The sequence below is a fragment of the Columba livia genome, chromosome 3 (assembly GCF_036013475.1).
Source record: "Columba livia isolate bColLiv1 breed racing homer chromosome 3, bColLiv1.pat.W.v2, whole genome shotgun sequence".
Lineage (NCBI taxonomy): Eukaryota > Metazoa > Chordata > Aves > Columbiformes > Columbidae > Columba > Columba livia.
In genome coordinates this window covers 110986967-111006595 of record NC_088604.1, presented here as the reverse complement: position 1 = coordinate 111006595, position 19629 = coordinate 110986967, and the positions used below count along the sequence as shown (strand labels likewise).

The 19629-nt window shown below is 44.9% G+C and overlaps 1 protein-coding gene across 10 annotated transcripts in view; it reads right to left on the bottom strand.

Annotated features, from left to right (window-relative positions):
• SHLD1 (shieldin complex subunit 1) overlaps positions 1-16695 on the bottom strand; it is a 47639-nt gene extending 30944 nt beyond the window's left edge. Inside the window, exons 1-5 of one of the 10 annotated variants that reach the window (XM_065059161.1) lie at positions 16438-16690; positions 16004-16246; positions 15360-15474; positions 14353-14521; positions 12579-12748 (exon numbers count right to left, since the gene is read on the bottom strand). In XM_065059161.1, the coding sequence (XP_064915233.1) occupies positions 12579-12741 (163 nt within the window). In that variant the 5' untranslated portion in view covers positions 12742-12748; positions 14353-14521; positions 15360-15474; positions 16004-16246; positions 16438-16690. Of the gene's footprint in view, positions 1-12578; positions 12769-14352; positions 14522-15359; positions 15475-16003; positions 16247-16437 lie in introns of all 10 variants that reach the window. The other 9 variants (XM_065059162.1, XM_065059166.1, XM_065059158.1 and 6 more) reach the window with 9 other exon arrangements.
• Positions 16696-19629: the final 2934 nt, after the last annotated feature.

The window sequence follows — 19629 nt, the reverse complement described above, 5'->3', positions numbered from 1 at the left end:
TAGAGCTTTATGATACTAACTGGCTAACAGCCAGATTGCTGTCGGCCGTGTAAAGTAAAGCATTCATCTCCAGTAGATGGAGCTTTAAGAAAAGCTACAAATGCATTTGTTATAATGAAATTATCTATATGGCATCCTGAAAGCAGGTACAAGCTTTTGCGTACCCTCCTTTTTAAAATGAACATCAAGAATGGCTTGTTATCCTGGTATTTTATATAGATACGCAGATTCTCCTCCATTCTCGACATTCAGTAAATCCCTGCTCTGGCTACTGAAGCAGGATCACATTTATTTTCCTGAATCTGACTCCCAGGCCTGTCTGACCTTTTTTTTTTTAAAAAAAATTTTTTTTTTTTTTTTTTAAAAAAATCACTAAACCACTGTTTTCACATTTTAGTTTTGCCATTTCAAGTCTAATCCAAATCCATGAGCCTTATAACTAGGAAGGATCAGAAAAACACCTTGGACAATACAAGGACTACAAGCACTGCAAACATCAAAGGCAGAGCAAACATTTTATTGAAAACTGTACCAGCGGGGTTTTGAAAGTAAAGCCAATAAAAACCATTAAGTTTCCTGAAATAAAAGTGTGGCAATAACAGTTGATTCAGGGCTCATGTTGAAGGCTCAGCGCACAGCATGGGGTGGGAAGATAGTCCTAAAGGGCTTCTAGTCTTTAATTACAGGCTGCCAGAGATAATATTTCTGTGCTGTTTCAAGGGCCATTGACTGAAAGGTCTGTGTACTTTTGGGGATAAAAAGGACAACATTACCCAGAAGCCACATTAGGCAGGTGGCTCTATGCAGACAATGGAGACAGAGGGAAGAATACCACCACAATTTAGCACAAAATTGCAAAACAAAGGAATATTATAAGGAAAGAAGAGAACAAAGCCTGTGAACAGACTTCAGTGAACAAAAAGACCCAGAAAAGAGCAAAAAACAACTTTGACCTGACTGGAGGGATCTTAGACTTACTTTACTATGTAGTAAGAGAACTTTCAAGAGAACACCTTTTCAAGACCACTGTACTAACAAAATAACTTCGGTTGGAAGAGACCCTCAGGACCATCGAGTCCAACCATAACCTAACTCTAGCACTAAACCGTGTCCTTAAGAACCTCATCTAAATGCCTTTTAAACTCCTCCAGGGATGGTGACTCCATCACTTCCCTGGGCAGCCTGTTCCAATGACTGACAACCCTTTCTGTGAAGAATTTTTTCCTAATATCCAATCTAATCCTCCCCTGGTGCAACTTGAGGCCATTTCTTCTTGTCCTATCACTTGCTACTTGGGAGAAGAGACCAACCCCCTCCATGCTACAACCTCCTTTCAGGTAGTTGTAGACAGTGATAAGGTCTCCCCTCAGCCTCCTTTTCTCCAGGTTAAACAGCCCCAGCTCCCCCAGCCGCTCCTCATCAGACTTGTGCTCCAGACCTCTCACCAGCTTTGTTGCCTCCTCTGCACTCTCTCCAGTACCTCAATGTCTTTCTTATGATGAGGGGCCCAAAACTGAACATAGGATTCAACATGCAGCCTCACCAGTGCTGAGTACAATGGCACGATCACTTCTCTAGTCCTGCTGGCCACACTATTCCTGATACAAGTCAAGATGCTGTTGGCCTTTTTGGTCACCTGGGCACACTACTGGCTCATATTCAGCCTACTGTCAATCAACACCCCCAGATCCTTTTCCTCCAAGCAGCACTTGATCCACTCTTCTCCGAGCATGTAGCACTGCCTGGGGTTGTTGTGACCCAAGTGCAGGACCCAGCACTCGGCCTTGTTAAACCTCACACAATTGGCTTCAGCCCAATGATCCAGCTGGTCCAGATCACTCTGTATGGCCTTCCTACCCTCCAGCAGATCAACACTCACAACCAATTCAGTATCATCTACCAACTTACTAAGGGTGCACTCAATCGCTTCATCTGGGTCATTGATAAAGAGATTAAACAGAACTGGCCCCAATACTGAGCCCTGGGGAACATCACTCATGACTGGCCACCATCTGGATTTGGTTCCATTCACCACAACTCTTTGGGCCCAGCCCTCCAGCCAGTTCTTTATCCATCTCAGAGTACACCCATCCAGACCATGAGCTGCCAGCTTCACCAGGAGAATGCTGTGGGATACGGTGTGAAAGGCTTTACTGATGTCTAAGTACACAACATCCACAGCCTTTCCCTCATCTACTAAGTGGGTCACCTTGTCATAGAAGGAGATCAGATTGGTCAAACAGGACCTGACTTTCATGAACCCATATGCCCAGGCATAGTTCAGTGCTCAGCAAGGAATGACTCCCCTTCCTCCAATACAGGTACTAAACTGGGGAGAAGAGACAAAAAGAAAAAAAAATCTAGAAAAACAAAGCACAAAGAACTAAAGGACAAGTTGCTCTGAGCCATGTCACAGAAATGGAATTGTGCATGTTTCTTCTCCCCATATCTCTAAAAGATCAGTGACAAGTGAAAAAGGACCCAGAGAAGGATAGTCTAAAGCTGGCTAAAGTATTGGAATGACTTTTCTTTGAGATAAAAATCAAATACACCAGATTTCTTTAGCCTGGAAAAATACAACAGGGAGAAAGCATAAGATGTCCGTAAGACCAAATGGCTTGGAGAAGGAAGTGATGACATACTGTTTCTTATCCTGCAGGAACTCAGGAGATTCAGAATGTCAAAGAAAGCAAAAGACGCAAACCATGGCCAGTGGTTCCCCACAGTCCAACTCCCACATTGAGAGAGAGATCCAAAAGCAATTAGACAAATTCCTGCTAGGACCATTCATCAGGAGCTAGTGATACACCAGGATGACTTCTGTGGCTCCTAAACCAGAAGTCCTGGAAGCCAAAGGCTTGCAGGGACAGGGTCACTTCTGTTTGTACTGGTCTTTAAATCACTGTTACCTGCTCCTGAGGAAAAGTTACCACTCAAGCAGTCTCCACTCTGACCCACTTTGGGCATTCTCATACTACCCTGTCCTGCATTTTGTTCTCTGTATACACTTCCTGTTGTATTGTGTGTCAATCAGAACTGACAAAACCACTTAAATCCGAAGTTCATCTGTGTGATGCATTGCCAGTGAGACGCTGACATCTCATGGCTCCTGTCAAGGTGGCTCAGTATTTCCAAATGAGGAGTCTGAAGAATTTAAGAGAAAGCTCCATAAAGTAAAAGGTGTCTGAAAAGATAAAATAATCCAACATGTTTTTGCACACAAGAAATCAAAAGCATCACTAAAAATGTTTTAGCAATATAAGGGATGCAGCAGCATAAATTCAATTATTAAGTCTTGCTACGCATAAGCACGTTTGGCAACTGTGGCAGAATGCAAACCCCCCTCCCTCCTTCAGTATGGCACATCTCCCCCTTTCTCTGCTACTTGAGGCTAACAGCTTCTTTTGTTTGGCCCAGAGCACCCTGGCTCCTGGGACGTTAGAAGAAGGGAGTGCCAGGCACACTGAGCTGCGCCCAGTGTGGGGGATGTTTGGAGGCTTCAGAGGCACCCACAGCCAGTGTGCGGGGTGCAGAGAAGCTTCTAGAGTGCCTACAGTCAGATCTGATCAGATAAAAACGGGATTCTCGTCGAGACTCCGCCCATTTTGTCGTGGGTCTCTCGGAGCACAAGCAAGATGCTGCCACCGAGAGCCCCCCTCCCCGGGATGGGGACTCCGCTTGCCTTGCCGCCACATGTGCAAGTAAAACTTCTCGCAGGATTGCGAGTATATTTATACTTTTCGTGCACATATGCACGTATAACTTTCTGCGCTCCATATGAGCGCGTGTAAAATTAATCCTCGCACAATCACGAGTGTATTTTCCTCCCGTGCACATATGCATGTGTAACTTTCCGTGCACATTTGCACGCATACTTTAAATTATTTCCTCGCACAATCGCGAGTGTATTTTCCTTCCGTGCACACTTGCACGTGTAACTTTCCGTGCCCAATACGAGCACGTGTATAAATTACTTCCTCGCACAATCGCGAGTGGCCGCCGAGAGCCCCTCGCACAATTGCGAGTGTATTTTCCTCCCGTGCTTCCACGTAAGCACGTGTAGGATTCTGTGCACACTTGTAAGTAAATTAACTCTCGCAGGATTGCAGGTGTATTATAAATTTACCCTCACAGAATCGCGAGTGTACGCTTCCCGTACTCACTACGAGTGCGTGTATCTCTTTAAAAATAATCCTGCACCGTGTTTAGGCAAGTGTGTATTCCTCCGGGACTCAGGGACGGCTCCGGCATTGTTTTGGGTGAAGCTACGTGCATGCACACTGTGGACCGCCTATTGTATTAGTGGCTGCCCCTTAAATAATTTTCCTCAGCTGATATCCGAACGTTTATTTAAGTCACTTTTGGAGTGCTAAAACCCAGTTCCTCACCGGTCTAATAAAAGTTGGTTTTGGACCTTGTTGTCCCTTAAATTAACCTACGGGGTGCCTCTGTGACAGCAACTCAGTACCCCGGCCCTAGATTGCACAGGGAACCACAGCAACTCTGCCATCATCTTTACAGCATACAGACTTTACATTCAAAATGCAAAATAACCTAAAGAGTTGTGAGCTACCACAGAAACATGTCTTGTTCTCAATGGCGAATGGGACGAATGTGCTTTCTGGTTGATGGCTTAATGGTTCCATTGGGACTATTTACTATTGCTTACTCTGAAACCTATTTCACCTTCTCTGACCAAATGAGGACTAAATAAACTTCCTTCAAAGGTTTAAAACAACAGGTTCAGACAGGAGCAAGATGCTGCTGGGCTCTGTTATCCCAGAAGACAGCTAGAGACTTCACTCTGCATGGCAGATAGCTATGTAGCACAGCATGGTTGCTTCCCCATGGAGCTCGACAACCATGTGAATGAGACACACAGAGCCCACAGGTACACGTAACAGAGACCACAGCAGTGAAGAATCACAGAGCCACAGATCACAGCAGACCAGTGACAGTCAATGCAACCACCAGCTGGGGTGAGCCAACAGCTGCCAGCTCTGCACTAACCATGCAGTAACTCTCAGTAGAAGGCTACAGCAACCAGTTACAATTTGATAGACAACTGCCTAAGCTTGACTTTAGGGAGGCAATAAAACTCCTTCCAACATTTAGAACCACTAAGAAGCATTTAGAAACTTATTACATTTAGAACCATTTCAAAATGATTTCACTGTTTGATGGGAGCATCCCTAATTGGAAGTCAACCCATTCTGTTTCTACCTCTACACAGAGAGGTTGGCAAGGGTTTAATTTGCCTACACACTTGACTAAGAACAATGAATGAAAGGAAAAAACTGTGAAGGTCCCTCCAAGTGACCTTCAAATATACAAATTCGAAGTTCTGTATTGTGCCAGCGCTTTTTAAGAATTCAGGGATAAAAAGCAGAACTTGTATAATATTATGTGCCTTTCCATGTTAAGTGTTGGTAATTAGATTGGTCGATATAGCTGAAACTGTGTGCCTAATAATAGTGAACCTACTAAATACTTTTTCTGGGAAAAAAATGAGATGGATAACAGAAGAAAACTCACTCTGAGCAGAAGACTCAACTCCAAACAAGTCAACACAAAACATTAGACTGCAGCACACAGTTATGCTGCACAGTTGTCCCCCCAGCACCGCTGAGAGCCACACTCCCAAGCTCTCCTTTATGCACAAAACCACATGATGCCATCAGACAACTTAAATGCATATGTGCAGCTCCTTGTCTTTGTTACTGAAGCATTTCCTCTGGACTTGATATCTAATAGTTAGTGGTTTCATACAAACTGTTCATTTTCACAGAACACAGAGGTATTCCAAAGCATTAATGTCTAAAAGGCAAGTCACATGCCTCAGTTTATTCCTTTACTGACCACATACAGAATCACGGAATGGTTGAGGTTGGAAGGGACCTCTGAAGATCATCTAGTCCAACCCACCTGCTAAAGCAGGTTCACCCAGAGCAGACTGCATGGGAAAGCATCCAGGTGGGTTTTGCATGTCTCCAGAGAAGGAGACTCCACAAACTCTCTGGGCAGCCTGTTCCAGAATACAGCGCTCTAATTCTCCTCAAAACTGGATTGGTTTTCTTCCTCAGACTGTGAAGAATAAAACACTGTCTCTTTCTCTTCCAGGATTTATTTTTGGCTTGACGCATTATATAACACACTGCTGAAAAATTAATCTACAAAAGATGTAAGACCTTCAGTGACTTGGTGGTGCTGAGTGCTTTATTATTTGTGCCATGCAGTTTTGCTGTATTCTTTTTATGTAAGGTAGCATGGATTCCACTTTGCAGCTTTATTTAATATTCAACACAACTGGGCCACAGAGATGCCCAAAAAGTTAATGCTGCCAAGCTTGCCACAGTTGTGTAGTTACCCAAACCAACGGGTAACCACTCATGTCTTCAGTGAAGATGCAGAAATTCAAGTCCACTGAGCATCTGCACCGCTGGATCACAACACCTATGCAAAATTATTAGGATTTGAAACACTTCACCTTCTTTTTACTCTTAAGACTAGAGTATTAAGAAAAAATCTAGTATTATAATCATATTTGAGAGTGTTCTTGGTTAGAAATCATCAATAAATTAAAAAAAAGAACACATTCACTTGAAAATAGGTGCTGCTTTGCTTTTGATAAGCTGAATAAGTCAACCACCTTGACAAATAACTGGATGTTTATACCAATATCAGGGATAAAAGAGGAAGATGCTAAAAAGAGAACTTTTGGAAAGGCGAAAAAATTACAGTTGCACCCAAAAAAACCATAATAACTAAGCTTTAAAGACTCTTCATTTCAATAACAAAATCAGATCCCAGCACAGCTGTAACTATAGGACACAGAAGTAGGAAGGCTGTTCCTAGACCAAAACAAATACTTGATGAACAGGCAACATTAGCCACCCTGTGCCAAGATCCATGCAGTAAACAACATGCAACCAACACTCCTGAGAAGTATTTCGACAGCAGCCATGGGGGTTGTGTAGCATCATTTGTCAACAGCAGTAAACTGACACAGAACTGAGCTCCATACAGTGACTGTATACAAACGCACCAACAGCTGAAGAAAAAGTCACAAGCCTATTAAGTTCCAAGCATGCAAGGTTGGTAGCATCAGAAATGAGTAACACTGCCCACTAGAGGGTAGCAGGAAACAAACCTAAACCAATAAAAATCCAATAATTCCCAAAATAGGGGCCATGATCTTCATGAGGCCAAGGCAGCTACCTAAAAAACACCCATTAATTCTGATGGTGTTTCGGATCATAGTTCAAACCGAGTGAGCTTCCAAGTGGGAGTGCATGTTAACTTCCTGCAGTCAACGAGACTGTTCATAACAGCACAAAGCACCTTTGCACATCACCGTGCCCTTCATCTCTGCATCAAGCTGAAATGTAAGATACTTTTTGGGTGATCTTTATCGTTTTGGTAAAGGGAAGTTTCTGTATCTAACCATGACAGCCAGGAATGCAAGTACAAATCCTTCTTACTTCAGCTTTGGTTCAGTCTGAAGGTGATTTAAAATATCAAGAGTGTTTTGGATTTACAAAGTTAACATAGACCTCTCAAATGAGACTATATATAAAGGTCTTTAGCCTTCAGGTTGTCTTCAGCATGGCCAGACAAAAAACAGTTTTGGAAATTCTGCTAGTTTGGGTAACAGTTGTAGCTGAGACAGCTAAGCTGTAATTTCTAACCCAAGTAATGAATAAACACACTAAGTTCTGGGCTGAACTGAACCTTCAATCACCCATCAAGTACCAGCCCTAAAAGGTCACTGCTGACATGGCAAGTACAGCCTGCTCCTTTCATTTTCAGCTTCTACGTCAGCACTTCTACACAACTCCAATACAGAAAAAGTGCAAACCACGCCAGACTTCTTCAGTAAAAATAACTCACTTCAGCAAAAGAGATTAAGCAACTCTTGACACGCAAGTGGACATAGTAAACAGGAGAGAACATTTAAGGACAAGTCAGAACACATGCACCAACATTAGCATGACACCCCAGTTGCTAATAAATACATAGCAACTCACTGCAAATTTAGGCATCCACTGGGTATGTGTAGCTTTTTTTTTCCAGAGGAATCCCAACTGCCCGTAGAACTGACAGCTGCATTAACAAGCTGCAAATCTCTGCTTTGTTTAACATACGTTTGGTTGACTGAAAACCCAGAAAGTAACTGGAACGGTCCAAAAAAATCACAATTGCTTTTATTTTTAAACTGAGATAATCTTGTGATTGGGTGTGTTCTTGATTTAAGTGGCCATTCCAGCAGTAGTGCTGTGGCTCAGACTCACTGATTTGCCTTGAGCTGGTGAGCCCTAGGGAAATGGTTCTGCTCCATCTCCCCCAAAGCTCTGACAACTTGTTCCAAATGGACTATTCTTGAAGGAAGCCTACAAAAACCACAACTAATCCAAAAGAACCTGCAGCCTGGCTCCCCACAAGGGCAAAGCTATTAATAGCATAACACTGCTTTTTCCAGAAACCACCATTCTGGAAAGACTGTAACCCCATATGAAAGACAGAAGACACTGCAGACCGCTGTACCTTGGCATATACTTATGTTGCTGACCGAAAGAGCAACTGTCCCCATCTCATCTGCATAAATATTCACATGGCTGCCTAGCCTTCTAGATCAGTCCCCCAAGCTGACTTCTCGTGTGGCCACCTGAGTACCAGTGCTAAGGATGCAGAAGGAATAAGCATGGTCAGGGGGAGCCTAGGATTCTCGCTGCATTAGAGAGGTCAGGGCAGTCCATGGAAGACAACTAAAGGTAAGCCCAGGCTCAAACCCGAAGCAAACTGCAGGAACGGAAGTGCTTTTGGAGAGGCAACTGAAGGTTGAACACCTCCATCCTCCCAAACTGGCTTTTATTATTTTTTTTTAAGAGCTAGCCAGCTTTTAGATATACACAGGCCTCTCTGATCACATAGTGAACTGTCTTCCTTCACTATCCCATCAATCCAGCATCATCCTTCCCCTCCTAACTGTCATCCTTCCTCTATTATCTCTATTCCTGTGATGCTACATTTTCTATGTACCTTCCACTAAGTGACCCTGTCCATCCATCCATCCAATTCTCCTAAGGACACTCCTTTTTAACTGCTTTTCATTAAAAAGATATAGCCATTAAGGGAGAAGCTAGAGACAAACAAAGAATCCCATCCCTCCAAGATGGTGCTGGCCCCAGAGAACCACTGGGCAGGCAGGTGGGGCTGAGCTCTGCCCTTGCTTCAGCCAGCCTGTCTCCCGAGCGTGGTGCTACAGCTGAGCTCTCAAACGCTGCCTCTGGGTTTGGTAGCATCACCTCAGGGCTACGCTGGCAAACTTAGCTCTGTCAGACCACAAAGCATGGGCAGAGCTCAGGGCCCTGCATGCACTATATCCGTAGTCTATTCTCTAAGGTTTTTTTCAGCCTGCAATTTTTCCAGGCAAACACTGTTTCCACTATCCCTGGTATGCTCTGGTTCAGTCCCCTACAACAAAATGGAACACAGCCAGTGGCCTATTTTATTGTAAACAATCTTTATTAGCTGTCTTTCAAATATTAATCCAAATAATTTAAGGTTTCCCCACATACAACCAAGTGCTGCCAAGTAGGAACTTTTGCTGGCAACTTTTCTTAATCTGGAGGAACTAGCAAGGTACTGCTGCAGCATTGTGTTATTCAGTGATACAGACTAGAAACACTATAAACAGAGAATTTTTGGTATTATTCTTTTCCAGTATGGGGATATTAAAAAAAAAAAAAGAAAAAAAGCAGCATGCTGAAAAGTTCACTGATCGAATTTAATTTTCCCACTCTATCAGTGCCTAAACACTTGAACTCTCTATGACAATAAGCTAAAAATACACATATTTGTTGCAAGAACAGAACCCTCACTCCCACACAAGCCATAAACCTACTCAATTATACACAACTTAGATGTTTAGTAGTATTCCTACAGGACTGTTTTCTTGCCTGAGGATTCCTGCTTTCATAAGGCCCTGATTTCATGGCTAATGGGTACTATCTTCTGCTATTACAAGTGCTGGAGGCTCTCCAGACTAACACAACCTGTTACAGGTGACTAGGAATACCTCCATATCCATTTCCGATTCCTGAATACCTGGGATGGCATGGTATTTCAGTCAGTATCAGTCCAGTTCATTTGACAGATGCCAGACACAGCCTATGCTGCCAGTCTGCTTCTTTGATAAGGAAACTGTCACATTCCCAGAGACCTGATGACCTTTTGGAAATGCTTTTGAATCATTAAGGAAGATACCCACCCCTAATAAAAATTTTTCAGGTTTGATAAGAAGACCCATCATCCATCCTGCCCAAGGGCCAGGATGCAATCTTCTGGTCATACTGTGGGGTGCAAGCCATAGCCACCTCCACTCTCCTAATTTATCTTGTGTCATAGCAGCATTTTACATCTCACAAGAAAAGAAACAAGCAAAGGACCTTCCTTTCCCAGGATAGGTTTGATTGAACTTGCTTGTGCAAGCATAAGTGACAAAGGCAGACTGTTTTTAAAACTGTCCTCCTGCCTCTTCTGCCACAGTGACCAAACTCAGTGGCTTAGAAAGCTGAAGTTGCACAAAAAAAGAGGGTTTAAGCAAGTTTGTATATTGGTTGGACAGTGTTATAAGGAGAAAGGAACCGAGATTTCAGAGCATGAACTGAGTCCCAGGAGCACAGAGTAAGGAACCACTTTACAGCATGCATCCCATAATTATTGCCAAGTGGTCTCAGTTGCGAGAGGTCTCTAAACAAGTGATGAAGGAGAGGGTTCACAGGCCCCACCTGTCCTCCTCAGCACATGTGGATTCCCCACTGACACCAGCAGGTGTTGGAGACAGCAAGGAGGCAGGATCTGGCCTCTCAGAATACCTTGGTACTGAGCTCCAGCTACATATTCCACACGTGTACCATAAATGACTTGCCAAATGATGCCATTTGGGTTTAGAGCTGCCCATCTTCATTTTTCCACAAATGCCTCAGATCATTCTTAGGACTGCTGAGTGGTCAGCCAGTTCTTCTGTGCATCCCATTCACCAGAGCAATCATGTCCAGTTGTCCTGAGCCACACTAAATGGTTTCTGAGCAACTAAACCACCTTACACATAATGCAGGAAATGCCTCACAGCTTCCAGAATTTCTTCATACATGCAACACAGGGCTTGTGAAATCTGAGTAGACAAAAGCCTTCCAGTCTGTTAAAGGAATTTCCCTATCCTCCTCTGTCACAACAGTGGAAAAGGCTTGTTCAAGACATTTCTTATCATGGTGGCCACTCCTCTTGTGCACGAAACATAAAGCAAAACCTCAAATCAGATACACTATTCCTCTAAGGCAAGATGAAGCATTGAATGTGATAGGGCTCATGGTTTGAAGTAGAGGTTACAGTAGATTTGCATCATTAGTAACATAAGACTCATGACTTCTTGGTCTGCATATGAAAAATCAAAGCAAGGATCAGTATCTACTGTTTGCAGATTTCATTACAGTTCTGGATGTCCCACAATTACAGGTGAAGACAACTGTACAGGCAAGCAGTCAACATCAGAGCTAGATTAGTTGGTAGATCCCACTACTTACCTGTTTAGCATGGAAAATAGTGGAATTCCCACTGAAAAAAACTCATCTGTCGAATTACAAGCTGACTTCTTGGAACTAGCAAACCACCCAGTGTCAGAGGAAGAAGAGGAGCCAAACTCTACTTTCACACTACTTCAGACTCCAAAGCAACCAGAAATGTCATCAGTGACTTTTCACCTGCTCAGGTGCCTGGACAAACCATTTCCACAAATTATTTGCTGATCAGATTTTATTTTCCCCCCACAACATTAAAGATCATTACTACAACCTTCATCCTAGCCAGTATGAACACATGGCAAGAAATGCCACTGGGCCAGCATGTTTTGATTTCACACTTCTTGCCATATATTCACACTGACTGGGCTGTGTGTCAGCTGTCCCTTGATCTTCTCAAGTACAACATCACTCCTAAGAATCTGGAGTAGTGGCTGACGTAAAATGCTACTTCTGCAGGAATGATTCCTCCTTCAAGTGAGGGAACTGCTGTCTCCCAGGAGCTGAACTGAAGCACTTCTCACCACACTCATGTCATTAGCACAAGCAAACATTCATTACTATAATTTTAAAATAACGGGTTATAGAGGCCATATCCTGAGCTCATGCCTGGAAGATGCATGACAAGCACAGGAAGAACATAATGGACAGTTTAAAAACAATTCTTACTGACTATGGTAATTTCCTATTGATGCCCAGGGGAATGTTCTGTGGGTTAGTTCAAGTAACTCTCTTCTTCTGAGAAGACACTTAATATGAAGAAACAGTGTAGTCAAAACATTAGCAGCTGATAGTATCCTCTGAACTTCTCTCCTTTGTCTCATCGACCCACAGTTCACACTGCATTGGTCAAGATGGAACAAACTGTAGCTCAGGTAAACTGTGTTTTAAGACAAGGCAGATGCATCAGTACCAGACTGCTCTTCTCAGTCAAATGATACACTAAGTAGATAATGCACTGGCTAAAGAAAGAATATGTGGAAAGGCAGAAGCTGTTACCTGTGGGTGGAGAGGGAAAAGTATCCACAGAACAAAAAAGTTCCTCGCTGTTTTCAGAGCCATGTGGAGGCAGAAAGCACTCTGCTAGGTCACAAACAGAGGACAGGTCCAATATGCTGCTCTCATCTGAGTGAGAATTTGATGATATCTCTTTTCCTTCCATGGTCCCACTGCAGAGAGACAAATACAACTGAGCTGGGTTTTTAGAGCGTGAAAATCCAAGCAGAAACCAACACAAACAATTTGGCATTTTTGCACTGCTTTCTGAGCTGAGAAAAGCTGATCAAGCATATTAGTACTTCATTTAAGAAAACAAGAGGAAAGGTGTAAGGGAAACAGTTGTCAGCCCTAAGTAGGATCACTAGGAGTCCACAACAAATCTGGCTTTGCTAGAGGCTTTCTAGAAGTAAAGATTCAGGCCCCCAACATGAGAAAGCTATGGAGTATATTCCCTTCAGGGCACATTATGTGTGCAGTTTAAAAGGAAGTAGGTTCTTCAAGCTCCCTGATCATTCATGCTTCTAGAAGTCACAAGTTAAGCCCCTGCCTCTGTTCACAAAATTCATCACACTCACTAGCAGAATGAAAGAGCATCTTAAAACACAGTAGTCCCAACCCCACAGGGACAGCAAGGATTTCCTTGTGTGGAGACCCTAGGGCAGCTGTATACCCTGTGCACAGCACTTTGGAAAGCTGCAGTTGAAACATCCCACATTCCAACATCGTTCTCTTGAGCTCCCTGAACCAGTCCACCACCACAGAGAGTAGGGCAGGGTTGGTGCCATCCAGCTCCATACCAAGGGCTACAGTGGATGGGCAGTTCTTTCGGAGAGGATGAAATCAAAATGTTCCACTCCAGCAGCTCCAATCACAGCCACGCAAGTGTCTCAGGCAGGAGAGGAATGAAAGGCAAAAAACTTGGTGGGGCAGGAGCTCACAGAATGACAAACAGAGAGAAGCAAGTAGGTATCCTCAGGCCAAAGCATGATTAGCACTGCTTCACTAAGAGGGACCCTGTAGACCTCAAGGAAAGATGCAGAAGAGCCCCAAACACCCTCAGTTTCTACCTGACACCTCAGCCACCAGCCTTTGTCCACCCTGCACAACCCCTTGTGAGGCAGCTGAGACTCTCCACTAACAGGACCAGGTCTGAGCAGAGTACTGCTGTACTTCACCTGTAGCAACACCAAATAGAGAAGGAATTGACCCAGTTCTTACTGCAAGGCCTTATGACAGAAGGACTTTTGCACAGGAGCTTCACTTAAATACTTGCTGAGCATGCACTGATGATGACATTGAACGGGGTAAGTGTGAGTAGACATTGTGTTTTCCCCTCACTCAAGTAACGGATGCTACTTTTCATGGAAAAAATGGGGACAGAACAAGAGTGTTTCTCATGACATGTGAGTTTAGTTCCCAGACTCCAGGAGATTTTGTGCAAGTTTCTTCCTTCACCTGTTTCATTTACTTATACATTATTAAAAAAGCAGGTTGTGGCTGCCTGTGCTACCCCCTCCACCAGCTGTATCCTTTCGCTATTTTGGTAAAGAGTGATAGGACAGAGGAACCAGATCCTGTGGTCAGGCAATAGCTTGGGACCCTACAGGCTCACATTTATTTCCTCTTCCATAAAATGAAAAAGGCAACATACTCTTATCTCAGAGCTGTTGTCAGTGAGGAATGTTAGAGCCACAGGGGCCAAACAAATACCTAGAAAGGATTAGTACTGAAAAATGAAGTAAATACCTTCATGCAGATTAAAAAAAAAAATCACCTCTCCTTAGGTGCTTCTGTGTGGAGTCAACTTGTAGCAAAGATGCACCTCTGACCTTTGCAGAATGCTGACTCACTAATTAACAGAGTGGAGATGTTGGCTGTGATACTGGAAGAGAGCAGCTGCCTTGTCTTGGAGGGACAAGCAAGGTCAGTGCATTCACAGAAAGCTTCCAGGAAAAACAGAGAGGAAGGTTAAAAACAAAACAGAGCACACAACCCTCTGCCCCCAACAGTCACTTCAGAGGGAAGCTTTTCCTCCATTGATCTTCATGTCCCAAAACACAGATGATCTATGCATACAGAACACAGCGAAGGAGAAACTTTCCTCAAATATTGTTTTCTTATTTGTTCTACTTTTAAAGTACACTAATATTTTAGAGAACAAAAGTGCCTGTTTCAGTCTGGAAAAAAACTACGACAAAACAAAAAAGAAAGAAATCAAACAGAAACACACAAACAAACAAAAAACCCCACACAAAACAAAAACCAAACAAAATACCACAAAAAACACCCAACCCAAACAAATACACATACACACGCTCCGCAAACAAAAATCACAAAAAACAAACCAATCCTATCCCTCCAAGAGCAAATGGGAGATTATAGCAAGAGGAGCTGGTGGTGTGGTACCACAAGAGCTTAAGGCTGTCATTGATATGGGCTGCTGTGATCCTGGCCATCTCTGCCAGCTGCCTGTGCCAGCCTCCTTCCTCATATTTCCATGACAGAGCTAACACCATGTGCAGTCATGTGATGATCAGGTTCAGATCACCTTTAAAAAAAAAATCACCTTTAAAATCGCCTTAAAAAAAAAGTTTTCCCTTAGATCAGCTCCTCCAACAATTTCAGAGTGTAGTTTGACCATATAAGGCAGCATAAATCAAGGCTACAGTTGTTCTACTCCCAAAACTGATGGAGAGACTTGTTTGTGAGGATAAGCAAGACCTCAGCTCAGTCCTAGACCTTGAGGTACTTGAAAGAGACACTGTTACCTCTGTGCCTTACCTAGGAACAGCACTGACGCGGAAGCAGTCCTCTTGGAATCAGTCCTCTGTGAGTAAACAGTCTGTCACTGCTTCAGGATCTCCTTCTTCCTTCATGGTTTGCCAATCCCAGCTTGCTGGAATGAAACAAACAGGTCAGTTACATACTTTGCATCAGCTGATCGGGCTGATGGACAGTGTGACCTTTCCAAACACATATGCCAGCTGTCAACAGTCAGTCACCATATATACCACTGTCTGTCAAGTCTGGCAAAGAGAAAGTTTTTTTTCTAGGAATCAGAAACACCACATCTAGCAATGCCCTTGAATCTTTTGACAGCAACTGAGACCTCCTGAAAACAAGGGGTCAGTACACTCTAGAAATAAAGCCAAATTTTCTTTTCAAGAAGCTGCCAGATGCGCTGATTATTCAAAACCCGTAAAACAGAGAAGCAAATTATAGCTGGTATCCTGCCCTTCCTCTTGTGGAGGAGCAGATACATCCCCAACAGGTTTATCTAGCGGTGCTTTTGATGCCAACACTGACACCCTGTCCTATGTCAGGCCTCAACCAGGACATGCGTATTGAGGGCCACGTAACCCAGTGTGTGGAGCAAGCCACGGGTCCACGGAACCCAAATCCTGTTTCTCACCCTCTGCCATTACCTCATTATTTTCAGTGAGCAACCAGGACAAACGTTCTTTCAGGACGAAACTGGATTTTCCTCCAGGCCACGCTTGAGCAGCAGCTGCTGCTGGGCACCTTCCAGTCAAACACACACCACCAAGTGCAATGGGCACGTCACGGGGTGCGAGGCACTGGCCTTACCAGCTGCCCTGCTCAGCTGGTGTTGGGGAACGCAGAATAGAGGGTCCTCTTCCTCACAGTCTCATCTCTTTCCCCCTTTCCTGCAGGCAAGAGACCCATTATTGCAACAACCGCTCCCTGGGCAGCGCAGGGAAAGGAGAGCAGTGCAGGGCAGCCCCCGCAGGGCGCCCAAAAGCTAGAACCACCCGCGGCGTCGCCATGCCTGCCACCTCCTCCTCCCCCGCCCCCCCCACTTTCTAAGGAGAAAATGAGGCTGCAGCATCCCACGGACCGCAAAACATGGTGCAAAGGAATGAGGGGAAAAGCAAATGCCCACAACCACTCTCAGTCCCTCCTCCCCGCTGCCGGGCGGAAGACGATGTGTCCTAGCAGGACGCTCCGCTCCGAGGCCGCCGGCCGCCATCTTGGCTACGGGCAGGGGCGGCCGGAAGGGCCGCAGGCAGGGCGGTGCGGAGCAGGGCGGCGGCAGAGCCCAAGCTGACCAGGACCCGGGCGGCAACGGCAGACGCGGGCGTTCTGGCCGCGTCTGCGCGGCAAAAGGGTCCGCCCCTGAGGGCGACTGAACGGAAGCGTCCCGTGGGGCTGCGAGCGGAGACTTTGTGTGGAAAGAAGCAGAATAAGAGGAGAAAAATACAGGGAAATATGGCGGGGGGAGGGCGGCCGCGGCGTCGAGTCGAGTCAAAGCTGTTTCCAGTCAGGTTTTTCTCAAAACAAATTTAATTCGGTTTTAATTCTCTCGATTCTGAGGGGAGACATTTTGGTTAGAAACGTAGAATGTCCTTAGTTGGAAGACAACCACAAGGATCATTGAGTCCAACTACTGTCCCTGCATATGACAACCCCACAGTTCATGTGTCTGAGGGTGTTGTCCAACCGCTTCTTAAACATTGTCAGGCTTGGGGCCATGACACCTCTCTGAGGAGCCCGTCCCAGTGCTCCACCGTCCTCTGGGTGAAGAACCTTTTCCTAATAATGTCCAACCTAAACCTCCCTGGCACATCTTCCTTCTGTTCGTTCAGGTGTCATCACCCTTCACCTGGGTGAGGTGAGGCAGCAGCGGGGCCGCCAGCAGCACCGTCCCACAGCTTGCACATGTTCTTTTGTTTGGTCCCGCTCAGGACTCAGTTGTTCTGCACCGCTGCTGTCCAAGCCCTGACCCAAGGTGCAGCCTGGACAGCCCTGAGGAGTGGTGAGTATGGGGCTGTGCTTGTTCCATGGGGGGGAAACAACATAGCGGGGCCCAGAGGAAACGAGGCAAAAACCAAAACAACAAACAAACCACACAAACTGCAGTTCTCACTCGGAGGGCCAGCAGGTGGGTCGGTGTGAGTCTTTCTGCTAGGGCTTATAGAGGTCATCTACAATAATTCATATGGAGGTGAAGGAAGCAGATGGCCAGTCGTTGGCTGCTGTGCACCGAGGGTGTCCACGCTCTCCCACCTGGCACCCCGTTTAACAGGCAGCACCATGGAAGCTTTGCAAACCCTGCTGGAAAACAGGATATGAGCCACATTGAATTTGGGCCATACACAGCACAGCTGCCACGTGTTGTGACAGCCTGGTGACAAGGACCACAGTAGCAGTCTTGGGGGAGCGACACAGGACAGTCTGATTCTCTGATGGGTGCAGTGAGGGTACCCAGCCATACACCGGATGATTTTCCAGCAAAGAATATATCACAGTGCCACCTGACAGAGCATGCATAGCACAGCCAGACATCCTGTGACACCCCTTCCAGCTAAGGTCAGGGAGCAGCCCTTTTTATTGTCCAGACAGGCGGTTTGGGAGGAAAGCTGCCAGCCAGCCTGTCAGGGAGAAGTGCTGCCAGGGGAGAGCTGGCTGCTCTGCTTTGCATGCACCCTGCCAGTGAGACTGGGAAGGAACTGGTAGACTTTTTCCAAGAGCCTTTGGATTGCAAAGCAGTGATGGCAAACTGATGCGTTTAGAAGGAAGAGGTTAAAAGGAAGGAAATAAATTGGAAGTTCCATAGTTACCAAGAGGGCTTCCTTTTGCTCCAAGATGAGCTGTCTGAAGACAGAGCCTTTGAGTCTGCTTTTCAGGCACCGCAGCTGCGACTGCCTCGTGCTTACAGCCTCCCTCGAGCCAGGCCTGCGCTTTTTGGGGTCACTGTGCAAGTAGAGATACAGCCCAGCTACCTCCTAGGCTGTAACTAAACCCAGACACTGCTCCAGTGCCAGGCTACCTCTTGCCATTCACTAACTAGCCCTCTGGGGAGTGGGATGGCTCCTTTTTTGATGAGCTGGAAGGCAGCACTCCAGTGTTTCGTTTCCTTGCAGAGAATGAGGCTACAGCTGAGCTGGGGAATGCAAAACATCAGCACATCTGCTTTATTTAGCTATGGAAGTACATGCAGTATTACAGTATCCAGAAACCAGCCATCTCTATGATTTCACCTCACTGGGTCATCCCAGGTCTCTGCCATCAGGAAAGCTTTGTCAGTGGGGATCTTGGTAGGTATTGCTATCTCTCTCCTGGAAAAGTAAGGAGCTCCAGCAAACAGAGCTGAAAAGGAAGCTGTAGTGCTTATTAACAAACATCTCCAGCTTACCCATTTCTATTTGTCATATTAGGTGTACAAACAAATCTTTGAACTTGCCTTCCTTTCCCTCCCTTTCTCACCGAAAGGGAGAGGTCCCACACCCTCTTGATAGAGCTGTGCACTCCCCTGGTTTCCCTGCCATTGTGATCTACAGTCTTTACCTTTATTCCTTCTGGACTGCATTACCAGCAAAATGATTACATTTGCCTACAGTATTTAGGGCAAGTCTTTAAGTGTGTACTATGTTCCTTTTTTTTATAATTTGACAATGTTAGCACATGATAAAACTACGTCAGCAGCCGTGTCTGAAGTTGGTTAAAGCAGAAGGTACGTGAGAGCCAGGAAACAGAATTAAACCCCACACTTGACATTTAGCGAAGATCAAACTACTGAGAGTAACTCATGGGGAAAAGGAAATACATTTTCTGACTATTGCAGCTCTGTCGCAATGTGAGTTTTCAGAGTGTTGACAGTCTCAAGGGAAGAGTCCTAAGCTGTAAAATTTCCTGTCATTGAAGCTAATGTGTTATCTGCCAACTTACCATCTTAAAAACTTAATAAATAACATGAAGAAAAGAAGTCTGTCTTCATAAACAGCAGAACAAGCAAGTTCATGTCTTTTCAGTCCTTTCCCACTGTCACACCACAGGGGAGCAACTCTGTCTACTCACTTCCTTCTTTCACAGTAGCTAGAAATTAATTTAGTACATGAAAACAGAATAACAGCTGAATAGCTTCTATTCAGCAGGAAGTGCCCAAGGCAGAAGGAATGCTACAGAAATACGAACAAGGTTATTTTCTCACTGTTGGACTGTACAAAGGTTGTTCTGTTGTTTAAAAGAAATTATAAAGCCAAAGTTTGTAATCCGCATACTTAAGTGCTTTGAGTTCACTTCCATACAA